At 36.1% G+C, this 10,534-nt stretch overlaps 1 protein-coding gene across 2 annotated transcripts in view; it reads right to left on the bottom strand.

Moving 5' to 3' along the window:
* The window catches only part of CRTAM (cytotoxic and regulatory T cell molecule), a 22,723-nt gene extending 12,586 nt beyond the window's left edge, over positions 1-10,137 (bottom strand). Inside the window, exons 1-3 of one of the 2 annotated variants that reach the window (XM_006925249.1) lie at positions 10,046-10,137; positions 3,170-3,316; positions 803-955 (exon numbers count right to left, since the gene is read on the bottom strand). In XM_006925249.1, the coding sequence (XP_006925311.1) occupies positions 803-955; positions 3,170-3,316; positions 10,046-10,091 (346 nt within the window). In that variant the 5' untranslated portion in view covers positions 10,092-10,137. The remainder of the gene's footprint in view (positions 1-802; positions 956-3,169; positions 3,317-10,045) is intronic. The other variant, XM_006925250.2, reaches the window with a different exon arrangement.
* Positions 10,138-10,534: the final 397 nt, after the last annotated feature.

Below are 10,534 nucleotides of genomic sequence, written 5' to 3'. Positions count from 1 at the left end.
CCCGTGAGCTGAGTCACATTGGTTCTCAAAGCACCCAGGAGCCACTTCTTTCTTGACACTTTGTCACCATGTCATTACTTGAAGGTAGCCATCACACTATACTAATTCAAGAGAAGTCTAAGAAATTCATTTGTGTGATATGTGGAATTATGTTATTTAGAGACAAATAAAAAGCAATGTTTTTAATTGATCTGTCACAAAAAGCAAAAAGTAAAGATAGTAAGACTCACATTGAACGCAACTGACTATCTACAGAACTGAGCAAGTCTCAGATGATCAGGAGTCTATCACTACCTATCCATGTCTCTCAACCCCACCTCCCAATAGAAGAGAGAAACTTGTTTTGGCAGAGAATGTGAGCTGATAGTCCAGTGCAGTTACATCTGAATTCATTTTATCTTAGGATGTGCTGTCATAATGTTCTACTTTATGTGTCTTCCTAAACTAGTATGCAAACTCTTTGTGGGCAGAGATTGTGCTTAATTCATCTCTGATTCCCTAGAATTTAGCACAGTATTTGGCACATAGTTGCAGGTCATAAAATATCAATTCTTTTTTTTAGTTCCTTGAAGAGAAAATTTAGTTGACGCCAAAGATGAATTTCACAAATTCACATTTTAACCTAGGGCTTGCAACTCAAAATGTCTTTTTCTGTTTCCTTCCATCAGAAGATGGTAGAGGTGCCCAGGAAATGCTTTGCTATAGGTAACATTTTAAAATTAAACATTAAGTTTAAAAATGTTCTATTATGTTCCTAAGTATACTGTTCCCATACTGGGTTTACTGGCTTTCAGGCACCTACCCAGCACGATCACTTTCATTTCCTTTGTTCTCACGGAGTTGCTGTAATGTAAACACTTGTAGGTGCCTTCATCTTGTGGTGTTACATTTGTCACGCTGATGAAGAGCTGATTGGGGGAGTGATGAAGAAGCTGGTATTTGGAATTTTTTAAAGCTGTACAGGAGGGAAAAAGAGCTGTTATGAGGAAAGGTATCAGATGAATACAGACTCTCAGTAGATTGATTGTTCACAGGAATAGCTTTTGATTTTCACACTTTAAAGGAACAAATGTCACATCTTTGATTGAGCTGACTTCCAAATTCTAGTGTTACCAGCTGGATACCTCCTAATAGCTTAAAGTTAGTTTAGAAAATGAAATATTTTGATACTGTTATCTGTGAAATAAACGATTTGCTTTATTTGTGTTTGTAGGAAATTAAGAATACTATGCTGGTGAAAAATTCAAGTCGCAGGAGAATTTTAAATAATTTGTTTTTTACATTATGAAAAATGCCCCACTATGATTTACCTCTTTGAAATCTGATTCATTTGATGTTGTCTTGCCACAATGAATGTGAAGAATGGAAGGTAAATGCATTGATATTCATTGCTCCAGCTGGGTGCTTTTTATTTTTAATTTTTAAAAGTCATTATTATTTGAAGTTCCCCAAAGGTTATGAGTTAGTCCTTCCAAGTGTTTAGAGAGAGAGAGGGAGGGGGAAAAAAGCAAGCTCCATGGGATGTCCATCTCAGGTCAAAATTCCCTTAGCAGAAATGGGTGATTTTGTCTTCCTCCTTTCTTTCCTTCCTCCCTCCTTTCCTTTTTTTTTTTCTGTTAAGATTTATTATACGAACAAACATAACATAGTTAAACTTTGAATGGCTGATGAAGAGAGGTTGTTTCTCATCTAGAACAATGGTTGTGTGTCCTGGGACACTGATGCTACAGGAACTAGGAATTCTAGAATCTAGGCATTCTCAGCATCAGCACTACTGACATTTGAGTTCATAATTCTTTGTCGTGGGGGCTATTCTGTGCATTTTAAGATGCTTAACAGCATCCCTGGCCTCTTTACTCACCAGATGCCAGAACTCTCCTCCTTCTTTTGCCTTTTTCCAGTGATAGCAAGCAAAACTATGTTGAGACATTGTCAAATGTCCCGTAGAGGGCAAAAATTAGCCCTGGTTAGGAACCACCAAACTCGATCAAGGTTTTCTGCTGTAGACATTTGAGAATATCCATCTCCTCCAAGTTTAATGAACTCAAACCAAAACAACAGAAAGCATAATATAACAGAATTATCTCTAAAGCTTTCCTCTCAGAACTTTTTAGTATCTACTTATTCTATTAGAATCTAGTATTAATAGTTGATTTAGCTTGGAATAATTATATAGCTATTTTATATTTAACATATCAATATTTAATAATGTTTTTAAAGCATATTAAAATTTTTAGAGGCTCTGCTTTGACAAAGTGGAATAAAATTTGCTGTTATAGAGACTTTTTCAAGTATGTGGCAGTTAGAAATGTTAAATGGAGATATAAAATAATGTCATTATGAAGGAGAGGGTTTAGTAAAATCCTGTCCAAAGAGATGAATTAAATAAATTTTTAAGAATCCTGCAAGAAAAAATGTATATAATAATGTGAGGTAATGGATGTTAACTAAATTTATTGTAGTAACCTTTTCAAGTATATCCATATATCAAATCACTGTTGTATACCTTAAACTAATATAATGTTATATGTCAATAATACCTCAATAACACTGAAAAAATAAAAAATAAAGATTCTCTTTCCTTCTCAGGCATCTTGGACTTATTTAATGTGTGTTTACAAAGAGAGGAGTGGCCACCTTTCTTTCCAAAATAATATGTCCTATCAATTCCTATTGCTTAGTGATATTGATTTTATGTTAAGACCAACGAAGAAGAAGAGATATCTGGAAAGTAGCTTTGTGATGTGAGTTTGGATTGCTCATATGGAAAACGAAGCAGCTAACACCAAAAATGGGGTGATGGTGTTGGTTGCATGAGCACAAAGGGTGCCAAATCATTTGGCTACCTGTCTATCACTGTGTTGCCAGTTGTTTCAAGGTCACTGAAACTCAAAAAGTTATGTAGAAGTGAGGTGAAGACATGGCAATGTGCTTTGTAATTTGAGCCCCTTTTACCAATCATTCTGGTGGGGTTTCCATTTCAGATTTCCTGTCAGAAAAGGAGCCAGGTGTAAAATAATAGGCTTCTGAGTACGATTCATGTATAACAGTTGGTGGGGCCAAGCCCACCCTTTGCATGACTCATGCTGGCCTTTTGTCCCACCAACTTGTCTGTCTGGAAATTCCTTCAGGTTGAGGTCTCGTGGTAATTTGTTTTTCTTTCACTTACCAGGATGCTCATTTAAAAAAATGGTGAACCCTGACGGAGCAAGCCACTGCAGGGAGGCGGTCTTCGCTTGAGAAACAACACACTTTAGAGTCAGTGTCTGGCCTTCCTCCACGGTGATGGTTTCTGTGTGGTTAGTTAGAAAGGCCGCTGCAGAGGAAGAGAATTGGGGACAATCAGGCTGGCACAAGCCATGTCACTCCCAAGTGTAGGCAGAGACTTAGTCTCAACCCAACCTCTTTTATCCATTTGATCATTTATCACATATTTCTTATTGAAACAAAACGAAAACTGCAAGGAAAGGAGCAAGCACTGTGTGAGTTAAGACATCTCTTGAAGGTCTGAAGGAAAGGGTGGGGGTCTTAGAAGGAGAAAAGGGGAAGTTGAACAATGTCTATTGGGCACTTGCTCGGTCATATGCCGGGAATTGTTACCTATATTCAATTTAACTTTAAAAGTAACTCTATAAAGGAAGAATTATTTGGATCATTCTACAGATGAGGGAATAGAGTCTCAAAGTCACACAGGTCCTGGAATTGAGATCTGTACCCAGGTCTGTGCACTACAAAGTCCATGCCCATGTAATTTGGTTAGAGTATCTAAGTGATGAGACCTAGAAACGTCAGCCTTTTTACCTTGGGTTTATAAAATGAGCAACTTGTACCTTCAAGTACAAGTTGTGTGTCTAGGTTTCTAAGATAGAATGTTATAACCCATGGTGATCTTGTGAATTATGGCGCTGCTCTTCACAGAGAGCAGTTAAGTACCATCTGCAGAAGAGCTTCTATACCAGAGGGAGGATGGTCTCAGATCTCTTCCAATTTAATATTCCACAGCAGCACTTTCTCCAAATTTGAGAATCTAATTTCCCCAAATCACAATCCCCAGAGAATGGTAAACAATTAGTTCTAAACAGCTATAAGTTTATACTCCCCAAAAGGAAATTGATAGAAAAATAAACTGGCTTTACAGCTGATTCGGCACATTTATTGCTGTTCATTATTTCTTCAAGTTTTAAATTAAAAAAATTTTTTGAGGATGACGATTCTGATGAATGAAAGGACAGAGCACTTCCATAAACATAAGATACCATGAGGTTAGAAATTATAAATAGCAAATGTAATGAGTTTTTCTGTGTTATTTTAAACTTTAAAAAAAGAAAGAAACAAGAATAGTTTATTTTCTTGTGATAAATTTTAAGTATTAGGAAAAGTGCTCTGGAAATCTGTGGGAATTAATTGGTGCAGCCTTTTATTTTTCCATTCTTAGGTCACTAATTTCAATCTAGCCTCTGGCAATAATAAGCCAGAATTACTGTATTGTATTCATTCTGACTTTCATGGGAAAAGTTTGCTGGAGTTGTAATGGAAAAATACCCATATCATCAGCCAATATTATAATGAACAACAAAGTGTCAATAAAAAGAGATCGTGTTTTCAAAAAGGCATTGAGGCATACGGCCAGAATTCTGCTTAGGTTGAGTCACGTGGAAATATTCTCATCTATAAAATCAACCCATAATTGAGTAATAAGAGTATTAGTAGAATGCTTTGAAAGGACAACAGAATTTCTTCTAAAGTGAAGCAGCGTCTGAGCTAAGACTTTGACTTTGGAGCTGTCGGACTTCCATTGTTTACATAATATTCCAGTTTGATTCTTGCTTTACTCTAGTTCTTGTGCATTATCTTGCTTCCCAAAAACAGACTGAAGTTTTTATGTTTTATATTTCTCTAAAATTCATTCCTTACAGAAACTATCACAGCGTGAGCTTGAAGAGTAATGGTTTAATGCCAGCTTTCAAGATGGCACTAAAATGCAGGCAGTGGACAGATATCCTTGCTCTCCTGTTGTTAATAAGAATATCGAGAGACAGGAGAGAAATTACTACATTTAATCAATGATGGAATAAATACTAGAGTTAAGCAATATACTTTGATTTCATCCTTCGGGCCAGAAGTTGAAACTTAGAAATTTTGCCAGTGTTCTTCCCTTTAGTAAAATGATTGTCTAGATTGTCTGCATTTGGGGAGATGGGAGTGATAAGATGTATCTGCAGCCTGTTTATAAATAAATTTCTCCCATTTTAAAGATGTATGTATCATTACCTTTTTCTTGGGGTACATGATTATTAATTAAATTGTGTCATTTAATTCTTACAATGTCTTAAAAATTGTAGTGAAATGTAGCATGGCTTTTTAGTGATTGCTAAAGAATTGTACCTCTTAAGATTAGTGTTTGCTCTTGCTGTTGAGAATTCAGTATCAGGCTGCTGACCAGACTGACCACAAGTATAGACGCTTGAGTTTCAGATGGAAAGGGCTTTGTTTGAGGCATAGAATACTGTTGTTTTTTTCACTTTTTTTCTCCAAGTCTTGCTTTTGGCTTTACAGGCTTATTTATTTTTCAGTATTTTCATGTAGACCCCATGTTTGATTTAGAGACAGGAAATCATTGTAGAAAGGAAGAATAGCCTGAATGAGAAGCCACAGACCCACATTGCTTCAGCCGTAGTGCTTACAAATATTGTTCAATATGCCTAGGTCATGTTAAAGGGTGGAAGAGGAGGATAGCTGTACTTAGGTTTTGATGGCACATCTTCTAAGGAAAAGTTCCCCATGATCTTCTCATTGCCACTGAAAACTAAACTGGAGCTCATCTTTTAAATTGTTTTTCATCTAAGTTTGGAGTCAAACTTTCACCTGCTTTGTCAGAGAGATGGGGTGTAGGGTATCTTCTCTGCTTACCACTTCCTCCTCTGAAGGCTTTTAAAACATGTATATCCTTATTTACCCTTAGCCTTTCTTCTGTAGACCAAGAGTGCTGTGTGCCTACTGCTTACTTCTCCCTATCTGAGCTTCAGAGTTCCAGTTTTCAAATTAGCTTTACGTGGTTCCAAAATGTTGAGTGTACAGAAATCAGCAATGATTGCCTGTGATTTTCTCTCCCGGGGGGAGGTCACCACTTAGCACTGGTAAATCATATTTACTGAGCTGACTATTGACTTCTGGGCTTGGTCATTACTTCCATGACTGGATTCATCCATTATGGATAGCATGTGTTATGAGGCTGCTCATTGAGTCTGGGGCTATTGATTGTGACTGGTTTATGTATGGAAAATGAACCTGTGACCTTCACCATTATCTCCACCCCCAACCCCATGAACTAATTTTCCTATCAGTGGAATGACTTTACGCCAAAGTGCATGTGATCAACCCTTAAGCAAAAGGGCACACAGCAGTCACAGCCACCTACAAAAGCACAAATAAATAAAACCTGTGTGGTTCTTAAGATTCCTTGTTTTTTTTTTTTTTTTTTTTTCTGAAGGTTTTGGCAGTTGCAGTGTGTGATCTCCACTTCTACTGTAGGTCATCACAGTAGACTAAAGAAAGAATAGAGTACTCTTTCTTTTTCTCAATTTAGTAGCCCAAATTATTACAGATGATATTTAAAAACTGTATAACAGAGCAAGCCTGTTCTGCAGGGACCCTAAATTGGACAAGTGGAATTGGAACCCATCATTTCTACTGCTCCTTATACTCCTAACACATATCTAACACAGATGTAGCTCCTGCTCTGTTCAGGTGTTTTCTTGTATCTGATAATGTCATCACCAGCCACTGCATACCAGATATTTGAGAGACACCCTAGTCTCCTGTCTCTTCAACACATCTCTTTAATCAATTTCTTCTTCTTTTTTCCACTCCTGTTACTGCCTTAGTTGAGGCATCCATTGTTTCTTTTTTTGGACCATTTCGATAATATCCTTCTAATCTCACCTCCCTCTAATTTATCATTTTCATCTGCTTCTAGAATTACATTTTAAAAACATAAATTTGATCATGTGTGTTCCTTCATTAGAATATTTGTTAAGGCTCCCATTGCTTGTAAGATTCAGGACAAAATTCCAGATACCTTGACTCTTCTCTTCTTCAGTATCCTTTGCTGATACTCCCTTCCAGATGCTCCATGCAAATGGCCATTTGCTGTTTTCAGAAGGTTCCAGGCTCAAGAACATACTTTCCCTTGGTTCACGCTGTTCTCTTGGCCTACAATGCTTTTCTCATCTCCTTCAAGACAACTCAGATTACACCACTTTTGTCAAACCTGCCCAACCAGCCGTTAGGCCCTGTCCTCCCTAAAACAACCTACTTAGTCTCTCCTCCAGATTCTCAAAGGCTTTGGAAAGACTTCTGTTGTAGTGCTTAGCATAGTATTTTATAATTATTTGGTAACAAGTATTTCTCTGTGGATAGGTTGCAAACTGCTCTTGGGAAAGTCATTTACCATTTATTCACTTGGTTGAATGGATGACAAATGTATTCCCAGGGCCCAGCAGAAAGAAAGATTTTAAGTGTTAGTTGAGTTAATGACTAAACATGAGTAAATGTATATATTCAGAAATAAATATTTTAATAAGATCTTAACTTTGTAATTGTTCTGTTGAGTAGTAAAGACTAGAGTTAAGTAAAAACCAGAGATGCACTATGAGTTAATTCTTAAACCACTGTTATTAAGTAGCAGGCAAAATGTGCTTTCATTCAAATTATTACAAAAATGAATTATTATTAAATAGAATCAATAGAGAAAATTGTAAGTGTGAAAATGAATCTGACTTTGTCAAATTCAAATGATTTCCAGTGTAGCTTTAATGAAATTGTCTCAAATATGTGTCAACAAACGAGTGACTCTTTTTAGGTCACAAAGAAGAATCAATAGGACCGCACTCAATTTGTCACTGTTCTTTATGTTTCCTTCATCTTACTCTCCACTTAATAGCCAGAATAGAGGGTGCGAGTTGGTGGATTTTCATCATCCACAATATAGGTCAGTGGGATAAGTTTTGAAAAATTCTTCATTCTTATTGTGTTTTACCCATTCTAGTAGCTATTTATGCCAATAGTAGCCTTGAAAAGAGTGCATTCTCCAAGATTATAGAACTTTTCTAGTCTATAGTTTTTTGCAGCCTTAGAAGTTGCACAGTAGAAGAAGATAGAGTGATCTTCCCATTATTCGGTTAGCTAAAAACAGCTGATAATTTTTAGCGGTGCTAAAATTGATGATTTGCTTCCTTTTTACCAACAAAAAAGAAACATGGCCAGTTCCTTTCTTATTTGGAACTCTAATAGACTTGAGCAAGATTAAGTCAGAGTTGGCAACCAGTGCTCAAATACCATTGAACCTAGATGCCCTTGGGGTGGCTCTTTGGATGAGATTTAACATTGGGATTTTTAAATAATGACTCTTCCAAGTTGTGTAAATCAGTGGCTTTCTAACTTTTGATCCATAATAAGAAATATATTTTCTCTTATAACCCAGCTCGCGTGAACACACACAAACATACACATGCAGAAACAGCAATTAAAAGTTTATGAGATAATACTTTTATTGTGTGTTTTTCAGGCTGATAATTAATGTTGTCATTTACTAGCCGTGAAAACTTGGGCAGGTTATCTAACTTCTTTTAACCTCAATATGTAAATTAGGGATAGTGATACCTACCTCAGTATCTTTGCTAGAATTAAATATAATTAATACAAAGTACTCAGCACTGTGCATTACACAATGAATATACTTATTGATTCTCTTTATGCATTATATTTGAATATATTCTAAAAAACTTGTCTTAGGTTTACCAGAAGACATGGTTAGTGCTGCTTGTATTTAAAAATTTATTTTTGTGAAGTATTTTTATGAAACAATAACTTGAATCCTGAAAAAGTTAAGATCAGTTAAAGGCTTTAAACTTTGGAATAATTGAAAGCATTCTAATTTTAGCTATGTAAATGAAAGCATTCTAATTTTAGCTATGTATTTTTTCTGAATATATTAGTTATACTTGAAGCCACTTATTAAAGAAACTAATATTATTTATTACCAAAATTGAATACTTATCAAGTGTCTCAGAGTACAGGGACCTAAAAAGAAAGCTTTAATCAAAGTGTATAAAATAAAAAATTGAGGTACAAGTAAAATAGGAAATCTAGTTTTTTTTATAATAGCATCTTTCTGATGCAGTTCTATGGTGACTGCAGATTTAGAAAGATAGATGGATTACCTGAAACATAACTCCAGAGTCAATATTTAAAAGCGCGCGCGCGCACACACACACACACACACACACACACACACACACACAAGCAAGCAGTACTGTTGTTTATGGTTCCCTCTGCAAGAACCTGATACAAGTTGCAGTTGGAGATTTAGGGCCACCTCTATTCTGCCCCCACTTTTGAGTAGGCATAATTTGACCTGTGCTCAAAAGATTACTGAGTCTTTTTTTAAAATTTTCATAATGCTACATTAGAATTAAAAATCAGATGTGAAATTATAATAAAATTTAAATTATAACTGACTCTTAAACACAAAGTTTTCATTGGGCTCTTAATTATCTCTGAACTAATTAGGACCTGTAAAGCACTTTGCTATTTAAAAGTGCTTTCACATTTGAAATTTGATCTTTATAACAATCGAACATTGTTATCATCTCCATTTCAAAATGCAGAAACCGAGTTTCAGAGAAATTATTTGATGAAAGCTTATACAGCAAGGAAGTTTTTTAAAATCCAAAATTGATGCTCTTTCAACTGGTATACTCATAAAAGACAGATCCAGTAAGCTTGTTACATTTTGCCATAATGTAGATCCCACAGAGACACACACTACAATAATCCTTTCTATGACCTTTATCAATTGAGCAAGAGAAGACATAAGTGAATAACATCCCTCAGATGTATAATTTTGGCATGGCTTGGAAAGCGTTAGCAAATTTACCTGGGTTGTCTTCTGTAGTAGATCTTATGAGAATGCAGTTGACTTTCACAGATTTGGCAAAACATTAGGTCATTTGAGCACTAGAAAACATTAGCTCTAAGTCCTTACCTTGTAAGGGGAACCAAGCCAGCAAGCTGCAAACTCTCCACCACATATTGTGCTGTGCTGTTCTCACACTATGTCAACTTCCTCTAGATTCTGAAATAAAAGGAGCAGAGTGGTTTTTTTTGAAGGGGAGAGGCAGTAGCTCTGTGACCTCATGTGTTTCAACTCCTCCATCAGCTCTGGAAGCCCCATTCTTAGTTAGCTGCCCCCCAAACACCTCCTGGTGGAACATTTAGTGGACCACATGTGTCATCTCGATTGTGGAGAGATGTGAGTGATGTGTTGGTGGCACAAATCATTCTACCACATGTGGGTAGTACTGATAAGTCAACTAGTTGCAAGGCTTTTTTGGGGGAGGAGGGCTGGGAGAGATATTAAAATGTCCCTGTGTAGTGATGTCACCTTATTTTTACTTTTCTAACTTATTAAACAATTGCAATTAGATGACTTTTTCTGAATCCTTAGGAATATTTTATATTTCTAACTCTGGCA

This window comes from Pteropus alecto, unplaced genomic scaffold, assembly GCF_000325575.1.
Source record: "Pteropus alecto unplaced genomic scaffold, ASM32557v1 scaffold479, whole genome shotgun sequence".
NCBI lineage: Eukaryota > Metazoa > Chordata > Mammalia > Chiroptera > Pteropodidae > Pteropus > Pteropus alecto.
The sequence above is the reverse complement of the archived record's forward strand: the minus strand, read 5'-3'. Positions and strand labels throughout refer to the sequence as shown.